At 46.9% G+C, this 21,443-nt stretch overlaps 1 protein-coding gene across 15 annotated transcripts in view; it reads left to right on the top strand.

Moving 5' to 3' along the window:
- Nucleotides 1–21,443, top strand: part of MTSS1 (MTSS I-BAR domain containing 1) — a 160,123-nt gene that overhangs the window by 107,159 nt on the left and 31,521 nt on the right. For 14 of the 15 annotated variants that reach the window (XM_053558869.1, XM_053558866.1, XM_053558874.1 and 11 more), the window contains exons 4-5: nucleotides 17,116–17,200; nucleotides 18,293–18,384. In XM_053558869.1, coding sequence (XP_053414844.1) covers nucleotides 17,116–17,200; nucleotides 18,293–18,384 — 177 coding nt within the window. Of the gene's footprint in view, nucleotides 1–14,910; nucleotides 14,942–17,115; nucleotides 17,201–18,292; nucleotides 18,385–21,443 lie in introns of those variants that run through there. The other variant, XM_053558875.1, reaches the window with a different exon arrangement.

The following is a 21,443-nucleotide window of genomic DNA, read 5'->3' as shown; positions in this document are numbered from 1 at the left end:
TTCCAGCAAGATTGGAATGGCTGTCTGGAAGGCAGTTAGTTGTCCAACTTTTTTGTATTTTCTGTCACACACTGGAAGAATACGAGTTGTCTTGGGCCACACATTAAATACAGAACACTAAGGACAGCTGACGAGCATAAAAATAGGTTCATGCATACTTTTCCTGATAATCCGACATTACAGATAAGCAAAACGGTCTTCAGATAATCTGCATGTGGCCCATGGACTGCAGGTTGGACACCCCTGGAATGGAAGACACAGGACGGCACTGTAAGTGTGAGAACACACGTGTGCGCGACGGGAAGGGGAAGTGACCTGAGGACCGTCTTGGTTCTCTTAGTTTCTCATTCCCTCCCTGCCTTCATGCTCCATTTTTATTTGCAAGTGCTGGAGGCCTCCGAGCAAGGTAGAAGAAAAAAGCTTATTTCATGCCCATACAGGGGTCCTCAAACTGCGGCCGCGGGCCACGTGAGGCGGTGTGATTCTATTTGTTCCCGTTTTTTTTTTTACTTCAAAATAAGATATGTGCAGTGTGCATAGGAATTTGTTCATAGTTTTTTTTTTTTTTAAACTATAGTCCGGCCCTCCAACGGTCTGAGGGACAGTGAACTGGCTCCCTGTTTAAAAAGTTTGAGGACCTCTGTGTCATCCTGAAGGCAACATAAGTGTTCCAGGTGTAGAGAAGATAGGGACTGGTGGGAACCAAGGGCTTCTTTCTGACCCTTGCTGTGTTTCTGCTGAGCCAGTTTTCCCTTAAACATTTTCTGGTCTGGTCTTCCCTAGCTTTCTCTTTCCAATCAGAGTTTGCTGTTTCACTAAAAGGACATCTGGTGTAAGGGAGAGTCTGGGATGGTGGACTAAGGTGAGGGGTGGGGAAGCTTCTCTAGCAAGAGCCTGTCCCAGCAGCAGACCCTGATGTCCCATGGGGTGCAACTGGTGAACATCACATTTCCTGTGTGAGGACATCTGATCCAGCTAGATTTCATCTGGCAGCGACTCATAATCTTCTCTGGGCATTGGGGAAAATGAAATACTCTACCAGGGGTCCTCAAACTTTTTAAACAGGGAGCCAGTTCACTGTCCCTCAGACCGTTGGAGGGCCGGACTATAGTTTAAAAAAAAAAAACTATGAACAAATTCCTATGCACACTGCACATATCTTATTTTGAAGTAAAAAAACAAAATGGGAACAAATACAATCATACCGCCTCATGTGGCCCACAGGCCATAGTTTGATGACCCCTGCTGACCTTCAACACAAAGTGAAGTTGGTGATCTAACAGCAAGTCACCAGCATCTGGGAACTTGTTGGAGCTGAATCTCGGGCCCACTCCAAACCTTCTAGATTTGCACTTCAGCATAATCTGGGGTGAACGTTATGCATGTTAAAGTTGAAGAAGTTGTGTCTTTAGTTCTCTTTTGAGATCTTAGGGCCGGGGTGGCAAATACAAGCCTCCTCCCACTGCTACTGTGTTCATGGTAGACACTGGCAGACAATCAGGTAGTCCATTTCCATCAAACCCAGAGCCAGCCACAGAATCCTCTACACCAGTGGTTCTCAACCTTCCTAATGCTGTGGCCCTTCTAATATAGTTCCTGTGGGTCACGACCCACAGGTTGAGAACTGCTACTCTACCCAAAGCCCCAGGCACCTGTTACGGCCCGATCAGAAGTAACTCAGGACACAAAACCCATTTACCATGCCTGCCTTTGTCTATGAAGAACTCATCTTAAAAAGCAAGGAGACAGCTTTTTGCCTGGACCTTAAGGGTTGAGAATTAGGACCCTATTTGTGATCTAGGCCAGAGGGAAGGAACACTAGGGTCCACTGAGTGAACAGCTGTTGGCAGCCAGAACATACACAGCACAGTAGCAATAAATCAGACCCTCTGGGGCTGGGCAATGGCCTGGTTGGAGAAGGGGAAGCCTCGTGTTACTCTGGCCCCTATGCTCACCTGAGGACATATGGTCAGCCCCTCTGGCCCACAGTCCTGTTGCCTTCTGGGAACTTCCTGTGTGGCTTAAGTGATGACTGAGCAGCAGTCAAGTTTCACTCATCTATTCTCATTTATTATATTTTCTTTATTTGCATTCTTTTAGAAGAACACAGTTGCTAAAATGGGCGTGGGGAAGAGAACGACACAGAAGGAGAAGAGCAAGAAGAAGACTGATTCAGATTGTCTACTTGAGAGTTTACACTACATTACAGGACCAGGTCTCAGGGCCATCTAATGGAAGCCAATTTAGTTTAACTTCAGAGAGTTATCGGTATGCTAGGATGTCATGTTTCAATGGATTGAGCAGGACTGGGGAAATGTTTGGAGGATGCACTTTCTATCTTTTTATTAGAGCAGAGGCTTCTAACCACTGAGGATTCTGCAATTTTCCAGTCTCTATGGACCTACCTCAAGCTTGTTTAAGTATTATTTACTGAATAAATAATACTTTTTTTTTTTTTTTTTGCAGTTTTTGGCTGGGGCTGGGTTTTTGGCATATGGGGCTGGTGCCCTACTCCTTTGAGCTACAGGTGCCGCCCTGAATAAATTACACTTTTAAGTAATATTAAGCTCCTCTTTTTTTCTTTAGAGATAGAGTAACTTTTAGCCTGGGTTCACTTTCACCAGATTTTATATCAGTCCAGCCCAAAGCAAAGGACTGTGGATGCTTAAGTTAGCCTGAGCAGCAGAGATGCTTTTAGAAAACCTGAGAATAGTTTTGGGATCCACGTTCCTACTGCATGTCCTAAGGCTCAGTTAGGGGCTGGAAATGAAAACTAGTTTAAGCCCTTGGGTTGAAGAGATGGAAGATGGGAGGATGGGGCTCCCTGGCTTGTAGCGATGTGAGGACAGTTGGTGTGTCCCTGTGCTGCTTTCTCAACTGCATGAGCCTTACACTTGCTTTTTCTCTGGGGTTGTAAGCAGCAGCCTCTTGTTTACTGTCCCAGGGTTAAAGTTTCAATTACTTTTTTTTTTTTTTTAACCTCTGCTTAGAACAGAAACCATCCAGACACTTGTTCAAAAGCCGTCTGAGGAAGGTGTGACTTGAGATAGAAAGTGAAGAGGTGGTGGGGAGAAGAAGATTGTATACAAGTCAGTTGAAATGACTGTAGCAAGTTTGCCTACGTTATTTTGTTGTTGTTTTTTTTAGAGACAGAGTCTCACTCTATCGCTCTCTGTAGAGTGCCGTAGCATCACAGCAACCTCCAATTCCTGGGCTTAGATGATTCTCTTGTCTCAGCCTCCCGAGTAGCTGGGACTAGAGGCACCCACCACAATGCCCGGCTATTTTTTTAATTGCAGTTTGGCTGGGGCTGGGATCGACCTGCCACCCTCGTTATATGGGGCTGGTGCCCTACTCACTGAGCCACAGGCGCTGCCCGCAAGTTTGCCTAGGAAGTCAGCTGCCGAGTGGAAGCTCTCTCCCTCTGACTATACTCAGGGCCTCTTGGACAGTCTTGGCTTAATCGCAGCCACTTTTCCTCAGACCTTTAACTCAGTGAAGGTATGCAAGCAGGAATAGAGAAAAGGTTCAGAAGAGGTACTAGGAGAATTAAGGAAGAGCAAATATTACACTCCTAGAACTCAAAGCTTATCACATCTGCTGGGTCCCACTTACGTTGGTTGAGCACCTACTATTCCCAAAGCCGTCAGCATTTCTAGCAAACAAAGGGATCCTGAATTCAGCTCAGCACTACCAGGGGCCAATTCCCTCCCTCCCTGGGGAGCTGTCCTGCAGATGTCCCTGCTGGCATGGGGTACAGTTAGTAGCTGAAAGGGTAATTTCTGTAGAGATTCTAAAAAGTGCAGAAGGGTACTCGGCTTGAATAAACAGTGCTCCCTGCCAGAGGAAGCTGGCAGGAGGTGGGCCTTGCTGAGGCCTGACAGTCCTCCCTGAGCCAGGGGCTTGAATGTGGACCAAGCACCTGGAACGTAGTCCTGCAAGGAAGTGGCGATGGTGTGGCTCGAATCAGACTAAGAAGAACATGTGTTCAGGCAGAAGGATTCTTGTTTTCCCTCAGTTATAGGAGGGAGGTTAGAGAAGAAAACGTAATTTCCCATCGGTCAGATATTTCTATCTGGTGCATATTAGCAAGAGTGAGATGTCCTCAAGAACGGAGTGGTCAGGAGTTCTGGCTATGGATTCAGGCCTGGATGCACATTTGGGATTCTGTGTGACCTTGGGCAGGTTACTTACCCTCTCTGAGCCATTTTGTCCTCATCTGTAAATACCCATATGAGGAGCAAAATGAAATTTTTTAAAAATACAACCTTACCACAAGGGCCTGTTACTTTATAAGTACTCAGCAAAAGGTTATTTTTCCCAATAGTTTGGAAAATGGTGAGATTGCCTCTTAGGAGAGGATAAAGTCAGCATATTCTGGCATTGTTCAGGGACATACAGAAACCCCCAGCATGGGTGTCCAACCTGAGGTTTGTTTGCAGATTATTTAAGATCTGTTTTGCTTATCTTTGGTGTCGGATATCAGGAAAATTATGCACAGACTGCTTTTGGGTTTTGGCTGTTTTTGTTGTTGTTGTTGTTGCTTATCAGCTTTCATTAGTGTTTTTGTATTTGCAGGGGTGTCCGACCTTTCTTCTTGTTTGCTGGACATTGGTAGAATAAGAGTTGTCTTAGGTCACACATTAAATATAGGTTGAACACCCCTGAGTGTGGCTAAAACACTCTAACAATGGCAAGTAGAAAGGAAAAAATGTTGAATAGCCCCCCAAGTGTGGCTAAAAGCAGAAAAGAAGAAAGGTTGGACACCCCTATGAAAGCACAAAGTAGTTCTTAGGCCAGGACGGTCTGGTCCCAGCAGGATCCCAGCAAGAGGCCAGCAGGAGAAGTGGCCTAGAGCTCGCTCTGCGGGGTCCCGGCAGAGGGCCCTCCATCTGGGGTGGGGATGGACGTAGCATGTTCTTTCTCTGATCCCTAAAACATGGTTCTGATTCTGTATCCCTCAGGCTGCCTTTTAAACTTGATAACATTTCAGAAAGCCTGGCCAGGAGATAACGTCCTAATCTAGCTAGTGTGAGTGTCTTATGTGTCCAACAGTTAAAGTTTGTGAACTAAGAATATGACGTGTGGTTTATACATCAGGCCACATCTGCTTTGCTGGCATGAGTTGGCGTCCTTGAGCGGCTCAAGCGGGAGCCTCTGTGCGCCCATGCAGCAGGGGTGACCGTGGCGATGGGAGTTCATGGTGGCAGATGTCGGGGAGCCAGATGGTGTTTCCCAGGTGACACCCCCACAGGGCTGTGCAGCCAGGCACTGTTCCACCAGAAATGAAGACAGAGAAGCATCCCTGTCGGAATGTGTTTGCTCCTAATGTGATTTTCCCACAGTGCGAGCGTGTCCGTATTTTTGTGTTTCCATATTACCATTCTCGCTTCCCTTTTAAGACAACAGCAAAGCAGGAGGAGTATCGGTCTTTGCGGCTGCCAGTACCGTGCGTGCCAAACTCTTGTGCTTGCTGGTCTGAAGCTGCCAGACGGTGGTGGGATTGTGTGTGGTTTTGTTTCCTCTGCTTTTTGAAAAGTCGTGAAGTAGGAGGGCTTGAGAAGCGGGAGATTGGCTGGAAGATTGTCGTCTGATAACAGTTTGCAATGTCTTCCGCCCTGTGTGTGAGGACAATGGTGTCTTCCAAAATTGTGACGTTGACCCCTGCCTAGCATTTGCTGAATTCGCGGTATTAACTGTCCCATAAACGCCAGCTGGGTCGTCCATTACATACTCAGCTATATACACAGCAGCTGAATACAACAGTTTTCTGAACAGGAAATTCCACGTCTTTTTCGCTTCCTTCAAGATTGAAATGAGCTGTTAGGATTTGCCATTGTAGCTAACGGGAAGCTGCACTACCTTTCTTGGGGGGCTTTAAAGGGTTTATTTTTGAAAATCTTTTACGTTGTTTTCATTTTTGCCTTAAGGAACCTCTACCCACAGCTTAAAAGACTAATATTTCTCATCTCAGATTGTATATTTATTCCAAGAACATTGAAGTGATCTTTTCAGTGGAGCGTACAAAAAACGTTCAGATAGTTTTGAAGCCTTTTCACGGCTAGATGCATGATGTATCAGGATGCGGTTCAGGAGCTTCTGTGTGACCAGTGCTGCTACTGGTCTCTCGTGAGTGGCATGTGGTCTCTGTGATAATGTGGAATATGAGGAACAGTGTCTCCCTCTCTGCTCTCTCCCCTCTCTCCCTCTCTCTCTGGAGTTAAATGTAGGGCATCCGGTGATGCCTTTCTCCCAGTTGTCCATCTCTCCATGCCCAAGGATAAAAATAACCTGCTGATGAGGCCAGGAGAAACATAGTTCTTAATTTGATGTTCTTAATATCCTGAGCTCCAGTTTTGACCTTTGATGAAAATGACGGTCCCCCGACAGGAAGCAGCTGCCTCACAAATGTGTGGCTGAAAAATGAGGGTGAGTTTCCTTGAACAAGAGAAGCAGCAGTGAGCGCGAATGCGCACTGAGAGCAGCTGCTAATTAAAGACAAGAGTGTGGTGCTGAGCCGCTTTGTGAATTTTCTAAGGCACCTTCCAGCTCTCAGGTCACCAGGAAAATCTATCATTTCTAATTTTAGGCAATGAGATGTCCACTCTGTGAGAGCAGGGTGGCTGTCTCCTCACTTCCTATCATGGTAATTTAGACCAAGATAGCCTTTCCTGAAAGTTTGTTCAGTTTAGCAATGCTGTTCTGTCTTTTCTCCAGCATTTAGGTTGCCAGGAAGAGGGTTCATGTGGTTCAAGTTAGAGGTCACCTGGGGGATCTACTTTCTAAAGCCCCTGCAGGTGCTCCCACTTCTAGCTGAGGGCTGGCTAGGCCTTGCCTGCAACACCTGAATTTCCTTACTGATCCAGTTTTTGGTTGGTCTAGGTATAGTTGTCTACCTTTTGGATTTTGCCTCTGGAACTACATCTTTGGGTAATGTGTATCTTTGTTAGCTAGGGCATCGTGGTCCAACTATTCCAGGCACAAGAATTGAGCTCCTTCCTTTCTTTTTATTAGAATTTAAGTTCACACGCAGATGCCATTTAGAGTCATGTTTACTCTCCCTTTGAAAGGCTGTGTGCCATCACTTCATGTTGTAAAACCAAAGAAACCCGAAACACACCAGCTTGATTGCAGAAAGCAGGCGCCTGGCTTCATGGTCAAGCCTGACGCTCAAGTGCACGTGAGCAGAGCTGTGTCAGCCGTGGCCAGTGCTGGCCTCCAGGCATCCCCCAGGGCAGCAGATGGTGTGCCTAGCCAGGCCCTGCTCCATCCGGCCAAAGCGGCAGCTGATGTAGCACACGCTGTGGCTGCTTCTGTGATACAACGCCAGGCAGTCCTCCAGCCCACAGTCAAGGTGAAGAGACCCCTAACATGTTAAGTATTCTGCCTCCAGCCCGCTGTCAAGGTGAAGAGACCCCTAACGTGTCAAGTCTTCTGCCTCCAGCCCACTGTCAAGGTGAAGAGACCCCTAACGTGTCAAGTCTTCTGGGCCTCTGAGAGCAGGGGCTCGGGAGGAAGGAGAGAAAGAGTATTTCCTCATACATCGGAACTAAAAATTTTACAACCTGCCACAGGCCATTGCAGACATGTCCTTAAGTGGCCCTGAGTGTCTTGCCCATGACAGTCCCAAGCATTGGAGTCAGTAGGAGCTTTCCTTTTTGTTCTTGGCTGGAAGGCCGCTGGTGATGCAACTGTGAGCTATGAAATATAAAAACTAACAGCCAAGGGAGATCTAGGGCCAGGGACATCTTTCAAAGCTGTTTAGCCAAGGACAGCTGCCTCCTGTTTGGAAGGGGTGGGTACAGTGGATGGGTACTCGCTGGAGTTGATTCCTGTGAGCCTCTCAGGGACTCCAGCTTTGAGTTCTATTAAATAACAACTTTATTGGTGTAAAATTGCTAGTAAGTACCAATCGAACCTTCCCAGGAGGGCCCTCTGGACCACTCTTTCTAGGCCTTTTGTCTTCTGAGATGTTTGGGAAGAAAGAACAATTCTGGCTTTCTTGGGAGCTGCCCGAACCCTGTTAATTTGCCTCCATGTACTGATTTGCTAGCTCCTTGGAGAAAGGTGATATTAGATGTGGGAGGAGCGGAGGTGATTATCTAGTGCTTGATTAAGGATGGTGCTCCAGCCTAGCCAGAGTTAATCATGTTGGCCTCTACCTTCTTGCAGTACTTGGCTGGTTACTGCTACAGCAGTGCCTCACTTAATTGGCTTGTGGCTATAACCAGTATTCCTTATTTTCTCTACAAAATATGTCAAGCCCTGCCTTCAGTAAGCTCCTGGTTGGTGGGCACCTCTCCAGCATGGACACACACTTCTTCCACCTGCATTGTGGGCTTAACCAAGAGTCCATTGTATATGTGCTCAAATTTATATATGACAGTTGTACAGACCATTGTTAAATAATTGAACTGTAAGGCACGTAAATATTTGGAATGTGAGTGTGAAAATCAAGATTTGTTTTTTTTTTGGTTGGTTGGTTTGATTTTTGAGATAGTCTCCCTCTGTTGCCTAAGATAGAGTGCCATGACATCAGCCCTAGCTCACGGCAACCCTCATACTTCGGGGTTCAGTCAGTTCTCCTGCCTCAGCCTCCCAAGTAACTTGGACTAAAGGTGCCCACAACAATGCCCAGCTAATTTTTCTATTTTTAGTAGAGATGAGTCTCATTCTTGCTCAGGCTGGTCTTGAACTCCTGAGCTGAAGGAATTCTCTCACCTCAGCATGCCAGAGAGCTAGGATTACAGGCATGAGCCACTGCGCCCAGCCAAAATTTGTTGAGTCTACAAAATAGGTAGAATATTCAGAAAGAAAAGATAAAAGCAAGTTGCTCCCCCACTAAAAAATTGTCATCAAATTACGTATAGATGAAGCAATTGTAAAAGATTGGGGACAAAACCTGTCAAAATGTAGACTATTTGGACTTTTTCATAAGAAGCCCAAACTGGAACTCATGGATGATACATTTGGGGTGTGATTTATGCGACATAGGTGGAACGACGCACTACCTGGCATACCCATTTTTTGGAATATAATCTTCAACATTTGAGTCTCAGCAAGTCAGACCCTTGCTGAGGCCACATGTCCAGTGAATGGCAGAGCTGGGCTTTGAAGCCACGTTGTCTGTTTACGGAGCTGAGCTCTCAACCCTTTGATTCTGCTGCTATCCTCCTGCTAATTCAGGAGATGGTAAGGAGTCTGTGCCAAGCCTTGGGATTGGCCATGGTGAGGATACTTGGTGCTCCTGAAACTCTGTGGCACACAGGCCTCTCGTGGTCTTTATACATGCCTCACCCTAGCATATGGCAAGAGGAGAGAGAGCTGAGGATCCAGCTGCTAAGGAGCCCCTAGAACTCTTTGCAAATCAATGGGGAAGGAGGAGTCAGTTACCTCAATAGGTAAGTTTTCAGTCTGGATGAAATAGACACGTTTTCAGATTCCTGACACAGTATGTCACAGGGGCATCTACACTTGTATATTTCGGGTGTTAGTCGTATGTATGTGTTAGTTACGTTCCCCAGGAACCAAGTATTTGTACCTCACTCTTATACCTTTCACACTTGTAACCAAGTGAGTACAATAAGCGGTTCCACCTGTGTGAGTTGCGTTCCCTCTGCTCATGCTCCAGGCTGGGGGGGACGAGGAGGAGAGAGCCCCTTACCGGGGTTGGGTCTGCCTGGCTCCTGTTGTGTGTCTGGTGTCACAGATCCTCATAGAGAGACACTTCGGGGCTGGCTGTTCATTGCCACCCGGTGTCCAAACAGAAGTCACGAGCCTTTGAGTGGATGGAGGCTGCCGGCCTCCTCCACGTTCTCATTGGGTCCCCCAAAGGAGCGCTTCAAAAGAGATGGGTAGTGGATCTGCTGCTGCCTGAGATCCCGCCCACCTCTCAGGGGCCCTCAGGCTCCCTTTCATGGTTCTTTGGATACCTCTGATCCATTGGGCTTGAACACAAGCTGCCTCTCATTGAATGAATCTGTCCCTAAGCCTGTGAGAGAGGGAGTTATTGCCTGTTGACTTTGTGGGGAATGTTGTTGCATGTTTTTAAATTAATGTTTCTTTAATGGCAAGTGGAATATTGTCTTCATTATAAGAATACACGTTGCCTATTACCTCTGTGTTTATGAAGCTGGGGGCAGTCTGTGAACGTAACAGCTCTTCATAGCTTCTGCAGGGAGGCTTCTGTCATGGCGCTGAGTGTCTGTTGTGGCTTCCCCAAGCCCAGCACCAGCGTCAGCCTCCTCACAAGAGGAGGACGCACGGCCCCCTGGCTGGTGCTGCGCAGCGGTGGTGAGTTTGCACCCACAGCACATTTGGCAATGTTTGGAGACATTTCTGGTTGTCGTGACTGTGGATGTTACTGGCATCTAGTGGGCAGAGGCCAGGGGTGCTGCTGATATCCTGCAGCGCCCAGGACACACAAATGGTCACACTTCACAGCAAAGAATGATCTGGTTCAAAATGTCAGCAGAGGCCAGGCGCAATGGCTCACACCTGTAATCTAGAACTCTGGGAGGCTGAGGCAGGTGGACCCCTTGAGCTCAGGAGTTGGAGACCAACCTGAGCAACACCAAGTCCCCCAACCCTATCTCTACTAAAAATAGAAAAATGAGCCAGGCATTGTGACAGGCACCTGTAATCCCAGCTATTTCTACAGACTGATGCAGGAGGCTCCCTTGAGCCCAAGAGTTGAAGTTGCTGTGAGCTATGATGCAACAGCACTCTACCCAGGGTGATGGAATGAGACTCTGTCTCAAAAAAATATATATACACACACACATACACACACGTGCATATATATATATACGCATATGTCAATAGAGTAAAGATTTTGAGAGACCCTGCCCTGGTGAGCTGCTCTGCCCTGGACCCCTCCCCTGCAGAGGTGCCAAAGAACATTCTTCCACCCAGTGGTTCTTTCAGACTCCAAATTCGCCTTCCCACAGTCTCAGCTTCCCCTCCGAGGGACAGCTGAGATGCACAGTGACTTACTGTAGTGATGCGCTTCCCCCAAAGCAGCACTTCGGTCTTGCTGCTTCCGGACCCGACAGAAAGTCTTTTCAGTTCTCAGCTGCCACCTGCCTGCACTGCAGACCGCCAGACGGCCAGCCCGCCAGTCCCCTGCCCTGGGGAGATGGAAGCTGCCTGCAAATGAGGCAGCTTGGAGGGGTGGGACAGGCCCACTCGATGGAGCCACAGTCCTGCCTGTCCCTGCAAAGCCACGGTGGCAAGTGGCAGTCTGGAGGGCTCAGCCACATTGGACTTCTTGGGGGAAGGAGCCTTTGCTCTCCTTACCGCTTCCCTGCTCCCGTCCACAGATATGTATTACACCACTTGTATTCTGTGTGCGACTTTATTTTATTTTTTTGTTTGTTTTTGTTGTTTTGCTGTGTGCGACTTTAATGTGCCTCTTTGTCTTCAGTTGGGAATGTCTCCAGCTTGTCTTAATGAGAAGGAACCTTTGGTATCAGTGAAAACAGGGCTTGTACTTTGACTGTACCGCTTACCAGCTCTGCGATCCTTAGTAAGTCAGTTAACCCTCCTTATGAAATGGGAAGGCTGATACCTACCTCACAGGGTTTCTGTGAAGATTATGTTCTCTGTACAGCCTGTTTGTGCCCTCTCAAGGGCAGGCCCTTGTCTTCTTCATCTTTCAAATCACTTTAGTACCAGGGTGTCTGACCTTTTCTCTTCTTGCTGCAAATTAGAGTAAGAGTTGCCTTGATCTACACATGAAATACACAAACAATAATGAAAGCTGATGAGCAAAAATAAATGTCCGCGCATACTTTACACGGTGTGTGACACCACAGATAAGCAAAACGGTCATAAAATACAGCATGCGGCCCATGGGCCACAGCTTGGACACTCCTGTAAGTCTAGTCCTTGCTTCATGCTAAGTACTTGTAGTGGGTTACATTGTTGTAACAGAAACCTGTGTTGACCTCCTAATCCTTGGTACCCGTGAATGTGACTGTTGGGATACAAGGTCTTTGCTGATGTGGTCGAGTTAGGATGAAGTCATTCAGGGGCCTCATCCAGGATGACTGTGTCTCTAGAGGAGGGAAATCTGGACACAGGCATAGTGGTCTCCCAAGGTGAGACAGACAAAACCACCAATCTGGATTCTACACTTCACCCACCAACTGTGGGTGTCTGTTCCAGGAAGAGAGAAGAATGCCTTTGCACATGTCTCACGGGGAGCCACACACGGAGGAGGCAGGCGTGTGACGATGGAGGCAGAACTTGGAATGATGTAGCTGCAAGCCAAGGAATGCCAGAGCCGCCAGAAGTGGAGAGGAGGCGAGGAAGGATTCTCCCGTGGGTTTCAGAGGGAGCTCGGCCCTGTCCACACCTCACTTTCACACTTTTAGCCTCCAGAACTGTGGTCATAAGTGAAACGGTTTGGGGTGCTTTGTTGTGGTGGCCCCCGGAAGCTAATACAGTGCTCAGTACTCGCCTGTGGGATTTGCAGGTGTCTGCACGTGCAGGATGTGCCGTGTTGCCCCCCATTCACACTTGGATAGTCCAGCCCTGGGCTTTTTTTTCCCTAACCCCTAGATTTTTTACTTGCTTTCTGCTGAAAGCTTTCTCCCTTACAGATCATACCATTTAGATCATTGATTATTTTGTGCTTCTTTATTATAGAAACCTTTTCTTGCTTGCTATAGGAAAATGTTTTTACATGTACCAGGTTGAACAGAGTTAAAGTTGTTGCCATAAAGTGCTTGAATGTCCCTAACCTGCAGCAGTAGCAGCAACCGACTGACTCACTTTCCTTTAGTGCCGGTCAGTCCCTGGTTCTGAGGGGAAGCAGGAGAGGTCATTGCTTCCTTCTGTCTTCTCCTTTCAGCTGGCAAGAATGGAACCTAGTCAAAGTGGCCTTAAAAACAAGGAATGTGCGTTCTTGCCAGTTGGAAGTGCCACGGGAAGAGCAGGTTGGTGGTGATGGCTGAGAGAGGTCACTGGGACTCAGGGTCTTCTCGTCTTCTCTCTCCAGGATGAGTGTCACCCTAACGTGGGTGTCCCATGGCCGTAAGGTGGCTAACAGCAGCAGCTGGGCACCTACCTCCTCGTTCAGGGCCTGTGGAGTACACTTGGCTGTGTTTCTCTAACTATCAGAAGAACGTCCCCGACACCCTCTCTCCATGTCTTTGTCCCAAACCAGCCACTGCCAGAGGGGATGAAGTTAGCTTCATGGGCTCAGACTAACCATCTGAAGATGAACGGGTGCTGAAGAGTCAACCACCTGACCCTCTACAAACTCCACATTCATAACTCCTACCCTTTTTTGGCAAGCAGAATAATGGTGTCCCAAAGATGTTGGTGTCCTAATTCCCAGAACCTATGACAATGTTACCATTCTTGGCAAAGAGAACTCTGTAGTTGTGGTTCATTTAAGGCTCTTGAGGCAGAGAGTTATCCTGGAGTGATGCAGGCAGATTCTTATAAGAGGCAGGAGAATCAGCGTCAGAGAGAGAGGGAAGGACAGAAGCAGAGATCACTGAGAGGACAGAGGCTGCACTTCTGACTTTGAAGATGGAGGAAGGGGCCACAAGCCAAGGAATGCAGGCAACCTCTAGAAGCTGGAGAAGACAGGGAAACGATTCTCCTCTAGAGCCTCCAGAAGGGATATAGCCCTGTCAGTACCTTGATCTTAGCCTGGTGAAACTGATTTTGAACTTCCAATTTAAGAACAGTCAGATAGTAAACCTCTGTTATTTTAAGTCATTAAGTGTGTGGTACATTAGTATGGTGTTGTTTCTCTGGCCTACCTTGGATCTATATAGACCTTCCCTAAGATTAAGCATATTTATTTATTTCGAATCTTTTATGGTATGCATATAGAAGATACACAAACATTTATGGATTAAACAAAAGACAAATCCAGTCTCGGGTCCTCCTCCAGGTAGGGTCAGCCTGGTTATTTTCTCTCAAAATGGCAACTGTTGGTTCCTTCATTCACTACTAGTGCTGGGTGCTGGGAGTACAGAAGCGAAAGTTTTCCTTACAGCTGCTCAGGGTGCCGCCACCAGCCATTTGAGTCCATAAGTATTTTCAGTGTCAAATTAGAGCTCTTCCAGATGTCTGCTCTGTCTTTGTAGCTCAAGCCAGTTTCCTCTGAAGCTTATTCAAACCTGCCAATTTTTTGTAAGCCCTAGCAACGGTTAGATGTGGGTAAGCACTTCCCCAGATAGGTCTATTTTTAGGATGCCGCATGTTTCTGACATCAGCAGTAATTCTGGCTGAGGCCCGGGGTCCACAGAGGCTGTTATCTGCCTCTTGCCCTCGTACCAGTTGGACAGAGACGCTGCTCTTTGGAAGTTTTCTTTGTGGTTCTTTATTTCCTCTCCTCTGTGAGGCTTCCTGTTCTGCAGTGGCACAGTGGTAGAGCGCACACATCACACTTGGAAACTTTTGTTATTGTACCGTAGTCCAGCCATTTCTGAGAACCTTGCGCTTTTTCTAGAGGTGATAAATGACCAGAGGTAATCTATGGAAAAGTATCTGGGAAGGTAAAGAAATAATGGGGCAGAGAAATGGAGGAGGGGACTGACCTTTGGGTGATCTTTTCCAACCTCACACTCCTGTCCTGAGGACATTGAGGCCTAGGTTATCCATGTAACCTTGGACAAATTACTCAAGACACTTTTCCTGTCTATGACATGGAGGTGATCACAGTACCAACGCAACTGGGGTGTTGTGAAGATTCACTGTGTGAACGTGTGCAAAGAAATGCCCCTGTGACCTGCACATCCACTGTGCAAGCAAGCGGCTCACTTCTCTGACCCTAAGCGTTGGTCTCCAGCACTTTCAGTGACACTTGCTATTCCATCGCATGCCTGTGTCGTATGGTCGATTTAACCAGAGCCTGTTAATGGGATTTTGTTTCTGGTTTTCCAATGTTGTAAACAACATCCGATGACTACCCTCATAGGTAAGGATCTGTGCTCATCTTCAATTCTCTCCTCAAGTTAAATTTGTAGCATTAGAATTGCTGGGTCAAAGAGGGTGCATATTTTTAAGGCTTTTCTTAATAGGCGCTACCAGATTCTTCTCCAGAAAAACACTAGTTTACACGCCTCCCCAGTAGTGAATGTGTATACCAATTTCCATGTGTGGCCAGGTTATTAACTTTTAATCAAACGAAGGCCCAGGAAAAATAAGAGATATTTCCCTAAGGATAAAGCGTTCCTTGTGCTTGCTTATAAGCAATAAAAGCTTAAGGGATCTTGGAGGGAGCCCAGAACGCGAGTAGCATGTGTGACAGCAGCGCCCTCTACTGGCTCTCTCTGGTTGAGTGTGAGCCGTGCTAGACAGTGGTGCTGAGATGGTTGCAGTTATCTGTCCCATGGACCTTGGAGGTAGGTACCAGGAGCCACAGGGCAACATTTTAAAAGGACGTCTGACCATCTAAAAAGTCAGTAATATTTAGTTCTTGATCATATTGTTTTACAACAGTGGTTCCGTACAGGGGAGGATTTTGCTTTTCAGAGAACACTTGGTGGTATCTGGAGATGCTTTTGGGTGTTGCAAACCTGGGGGTTCAGGTGTAGGGAGCCTACTGTTAGATTATTACAGGTAGAGGCTAAGGGTGTTGCTAAGTGTGTTCCTATGCACAGGCTAGCCTGACCACAGCACTCATCAGCTCAGGACGTCAATAGTGTTAAGGTTGAGAAATGGAAGAATTATCCCGAGAAGGTTTCTCTTTTCAGACTAAAATAAAGTACAGAAATATTAATATATGACATACAGTGTGCTGTGATGATTATTTGACTGTAGAAACGTGTTAGTTTTTCAAAATAAAATGGAAAACAGGTAGAAATGAAACAGTAAATGGGCATGTCTAGAAGAGAGGCCGGAGGAAAACACAGCCCATGAGAATGTCATGGGTACCAATATGAGAGGGATTTTCTTTTTCCTGTTAGCTTCACTTGGTTAAACCTGCCATAGATTCCTGTGGCTTTCCCTTAAAGGCCTTCTCTGGTAAAAATAGTGCTTTATTTGACACTCTTCTCCAATACAAGCACCAGTGTTTTCGTAACACTTATAACCACGCCTTCCAGTGCTCAGTGGGGAATTACCATCTGTGGCTCCAGTGGGTTCCCCTCACCGTGCCCCAGTCGATGCTGATTCAAGCATTGTTTCCAATTTGGAGAAGGATGAGAAGAACTTCAAAAATAATCTTAGAGAAGGGTGTGCCTGGAGGGGAAAGTATGATGAGAATTCCGGGAAACTGAAACTGTGCTGGAACTTGCTTTGACATTTGCTGAGCTTGAGGACTTCTGTCACTGGTGTTCCCCAAACCTGTTTTTAAAGTCTTCTCTTGGCTGGGTATGGTGGCTCATGCCTGTAATCCTAGCACTTTGGGAGACTGAGGCTGGAGGATTGCTTGAGGTCAGGAGTTTGAAGTTACAGTGACCTCTAATGACACCAGTGCCCTCATGTCTGGGCAACAAAGTAAGACCTTGTCTCAAAAAAAAAAAAAAAAAAAAAAAAGCTAGCCTCTGAATTTCTTGTATCTTAGAACATGTGTCTTGAAATGATTAGCTCCAGTGGTCTCGTTGGCTATTTTTTTTTTTTTTTTTTTTTTTTTTTTTTTTGCAGTTTTTGGCTGGGGCTGGGTTTGAACCTGCCACCTCCGGCATATGGGGCCGACGCCCTACTCCTTTGAGCCACAGGCACTGCCCCTCTCCTTGGCTATTTTAAATAATGTTAAGAGGATTATTTTGTCAGAAGTGAGGGAAAACCCCTGCAACTTCTCCCTACACATCAGATACTATTTTGGTCGTCTTTCATAAGTATTTTTCAGACTACAGGTCATGACTAATGGGTTGTAAAGTCGATGTAACCAGCGTTACAAAAAATATAGTCAGATAGGAAGTATCAAAGAGGATTGTACATAGTAAGAGTAACCTTAGCTCTGGTGATACACAGATACCTCCCCGTGCACATATGTTTGTGCACGTGTATGAGTGGTGGGCAGGTTTTAAAGGCGGTGGCTTAGGTTTTACGATGTGTTGAGATCTGACTTGCTTTCTAAAATTCTGTAAAGCTCTCAGTGATTCCTCCTCATCCCTGTCCTCAACTTCGTCTCTGTGGCTTTTCCAGGTGGGACCCGGGAGATCGGCTCTGCTCTGACCAGGATGTGCATGCGTCACCGGAGCATAGAGGCCAAGCTGAGGCAGTTTTCCAGGTGAGAAGCGCACTTCACTCCAGCCTGCAGCACCCTTCTGAGTTCAGGTTAAGGAAGCTGTGATACGGCATAGCTCACCTTGAGCAGTGCTAGTTACCCGACAGTATTTAAATCCCACAACCTTACCCCCAGCTCGGTGCATTCATTAAATGAGTATATCTGGGACTGGACTAGAGAACCAGACAGCTGGGTCCCAGCCCTCACAGTAGCCTACGCTGCCCTTTGAATCATCTCTGTGTGCCTGCCGGGGTCTCTCCTCACATTCCAGCAGCATGAGGAGCTGGTGCACCCCACTGGGGCAGTCTGGGCCACTCCCCCACAGGAGCCTCTTAGAAAGAGGGGCTGCAGGATCAGGGTGTATGCCATGCTGTCCTGTGCCCTGGGCCCTGCGTGCTTCCTCCAGACCCTCCAAGAACCATCTGCACTGCCAGCTGCCTGTCAGCCTGCAGGCTCCCAAAATGGGAAGGAATGGCGGTGGCTGGGATTTAGAGTCACCAGGGTTCAAGTGAAAATGGACATTTGTTTCCCTAGCATATCAGCATTAATTCATCAGTCTCATGCAGTTCCATTTGGGACACTGCATAAAACGGAGAGGTGCACTTGGAGGTGCCTTCACCCCTCAATGATCCAGGAGCTGGCCAGGCAGCTTGAGAATTTTCTGGGTCTCTCCATTTTAATCCTTCTCCAGGCTGTGCATGTACGTTTGTGACTTAGAATCCTGCACACACATCAGAACCCAGTGGGTCTTTTTAAAAATAGTAATACAGGGGCTTCACCTTCAAAGTCTTCATTTGAGATGATGTAAGGCCTGGGTGTCTTTGCCTCTCGGTGGTTCCCGTATATGCAGGCACTTGGCTTGTTAATGAGAGACTAGAACAGTCATGCTGACTTCTTAGAGTCACTGAAAAGCGTTCTGAAAACAAATCTGCCGCAACGCTGGGGCCTTAGACGTGAACATCCGCGTATTACACTGCCTTTTCTTGCTTTAGGTAATTGTGATTTAGGTATGTGTTGACAACTGCATGTAAATCTGGACAACAGAAGGCATCTGTTCAATTTCTTTTCCTCTTTTTCTCTCCCATTTGGTAAAAGTGCTTTAATCGATTGTCTGATAAACCCGCTTCAAGAACAGATGGAAGAATGGAAGAAAGTGGCCAACCTGCTGGATAAAGACCACGCAAAAGGTACGGGGCTTTGTTTGATGCTTTGTCACACTCTGGGCAGTGCCGTGGGGCGGGGGCCGCTGCCCCTGTTGGGTTTCCTGGCTCACCTACAAGCTGAGGGCCCGCTCTGTCCCTGCTGCTCTAGTGGCTTTTCAGTGTCAGGATAAGGACGACAGAGCGAGGTCATTGCAGGACTGAATTCTGTTTCTTGGTAGGAACCGTCACTCAGCAGCCGATAGCCTGATCACTCAGGGCCATTCATTGTATTCAGCTGAATTAAAAGGGAATGGTAATGACAGGTTTAAATGCCAAACCTGAGGCATTTCAGCATATTTTGAAAACCAGACTTTTAATGACATTATCCTACCCTGGGTTTCCTGCCCAGAACTGGCCATTCTTTCTGTGTATTGTCTTGAGTAGGCGAGACGCATCTTTGTGAACTGGTTTAGTTAGTGGTCAGGGACCTCAATGGTGTGAGAAGGAACGAGGTGTAATCTGTGGAGAAAACAGCACTGATACTCTCAAGAGTGCTTTGTGTTCCCTTTACATACATAGGCCAATGAGACTGCTTGGTAAGAAGTTCTAATCCCCTATTCAGGTCATGCTGATGTTTTTTACATCCTAGGTGATAATGGGGGCCACAGAAAGATAAACATGGCATCCCGGTATTACAGAATAAATTAACATCACTACAAAGCAAAGCAGAATAAAGGCTACAGTGAAGCCCCAACCAGATGATCTGGGAATGGGAATGGACCACTGGCTATGGCTTCAGAAACAGGCCTCTTTCTGACTATGGAGATGGCCTAGTGTGCCTGCTTTGGGCTGTATTGGAAAAACCATTTCATGTCCCTAGCAGCTGCCACTGGAGAGTTATGTTTCCTCAAGTCATTGATCCCTTCCCTCATTTCTGCACCTACAGCCACTGAACTCTGTTCCATCCCTGGGCACTCCCTGGGGCCACAAAGATAAATAAGTTGATCGTGCCTTTGGTGCGTGTCCTTTAATATTTGTTAATCATAGAAAATAGGCTCCTGTAGTTGTGTCTTCGTTGTTACTGGAAATTAGTCTTAAGTTGAGTTTCATCAACCATTTTAATAAAAGAACCAGGAATGGCAGTGACTTACGTTGAGATTCAGAAGTAGGGATATAATAGATGAATATTTAGCAGTTATGGGGAAAAGTTAATATAAAAATCCTTTATTTCTCCTACCTTGAGTTGAAATTAAGGAGAGAAGCAAATTCAAAGGATTAACTGCCCCGCTGCGTATTAATCAGGTTTGGGGTTAATGAGGGTTGTCTTCTCTTAAGTTCACTGGGTTTGACCATTTGTACTTTTCATTTGATAAAAGAAAATAGAAACATTTGAAATTTTTTTCAGATGGGCAAAGACTTGATAGTTTACATTTGGCCCAATTAACTTCATTCATTTCTTTCTTTTATTAAATGTTCCTATTTGATGTGCAGCAAAGCACATCAAATTTTTATGGCAAGGACTTCCAAATTTAGACGTGTAGCACTTTTTATTAGAGTTGTTGTGCTGAACCTAGGGGGAGAAGGCAGTGGGTCTCTCAGAGAGCCCTGCTCAATTCCTACTCGTCCAATAAAACAAAGGTCCGATTATAATGGCATACACCCTTTCCTCCCGCTAAGTGTCCACATACTCACAGAGAAATACTTCTTAGTTTTTTTCCTTAGGTTTCAGATGCAGAGACTATGCCGGAATGTGAATCAAGACCTGTTGTCAGGCTCCACACACCTGCTAAGGGACCCCACACTAGGCAGAGGCCAAGAGGTCATAAGGGTACAGAGCCCCTAGCTAGCCCCCAGATGTTGTGACAAAGCCCTTCTTTTGTCTTTTAAAGTCAGCGGTAACTCAGTGAGCACGTGCCAGGTAGCAGCCACACACTCTGAAAGAACGCAGAACGTGGAGTGAGAGAGTGTGTGTGCCCCGAGGGCCACAGTGGAAGAGCATGCATTGGGTTGAGGGATTAGGAGGTGCTGTTTGTAGGAAGCCTAATGGATGGATGTGGTTCCATCACACTGAACTTGGGCCTCTGAGAGGTGTCCCAGCAAGAGGGAAAGCCGCACAGAGAAGCAGGGCAGATGGGGCGATGGCTGGGAAAGAGCAGAAAGCTGCCCTCAGGGGCTTCAGTCCATCCTGCAAAGGCTTTGTGTACCAAGGTGGAGGATTCTGGGACTTGGCATGGGAGTGGCGGCCGGGGATATAGCACATGCTTTTGAACAGGGAAGTGAGGTGAACAGTTTCACTTTAGGAGAACTATTCTGGCTGCAGTTCGTTTATGCTTTTTACAAATGCGTCTCCATGCTTTGCGTGCCAGGCTCTGTGCTAGGCTTTGAGGACTGAGTTGTCTAGACAGACACAACTCTGTCTTCATGGAGCCAAAGTTTGGGGGTGCTGGTGGTGTAGCAAGGGTGGGAAACATCACTCCAAGGATCCCATGACCTGCATGCGGGTAGGGCGAAGGAGAAACTAGGGAGAGAGGAGGAGTTGGCTGAAAGGCAGCTCTAGGAGGATGTAAATGGCGCTCTGACAGGCTTAGGGCCAACGGAGGGGACGCCGCAGGCTGACTGCAAGGGAGCCAGTCCAGGTGAAATGTACAGCAGCTGGCAATTAGTTGACGGTGAGGGCGGCAAAGGAGAGGAGCATTAGAGGTGACGGGCATCTCAGGTGTCTGCGTGTGGATGGTGGTGACGGGAGCAACAGAAATGGGAAGGCACCTGGGGATGGCCCAGTTTCCCCCCGATATGATCTAGTTTCACTAGAAACACTCTTTTCTGAATTACAACATCTGGCCAGCGTCTTTCCCACCTGGGGTTCTTTTTTGAGCAAGGCTCTGTGGATTTGGGCCTTGGAATAGTACCCTGTTTCCCCAAAAATAAGACATCCTCTGAAAATAAGACCTACTTACAGGAAAGATAAGGCGTCCCCTGAAAAGAAGACCTAGCGCATCTTTGGGAGCACACCTTAAAATAAGACACTGTCTTATTTTCAGGGAAACAGGGTAGATAATACTGAAAATCTTTCTTGATACTTGAACTGAGGAACTAAGGATTCT

The sequence above is a fragment of the Nycticebus coucang genome, chromosome 13 (genome assembly GCF_027406575.1).
Source record: "Nycticebus coucang isolate mNycCou1 chromosome 13, mNycCou1.pri, whole genome shotgun sequence".
Lineage (NCBI taxonomy): Eukaryota > Metazoa > Chordata > Mammalia > Primates > Lorisidae > Nycticebus > Nycticebus coucang.
The sequence above is the reverse complement of the archived record's forward strand: the minus strand, read 5'-3'. Positions and strand labels throughout refer to the sequence as shown.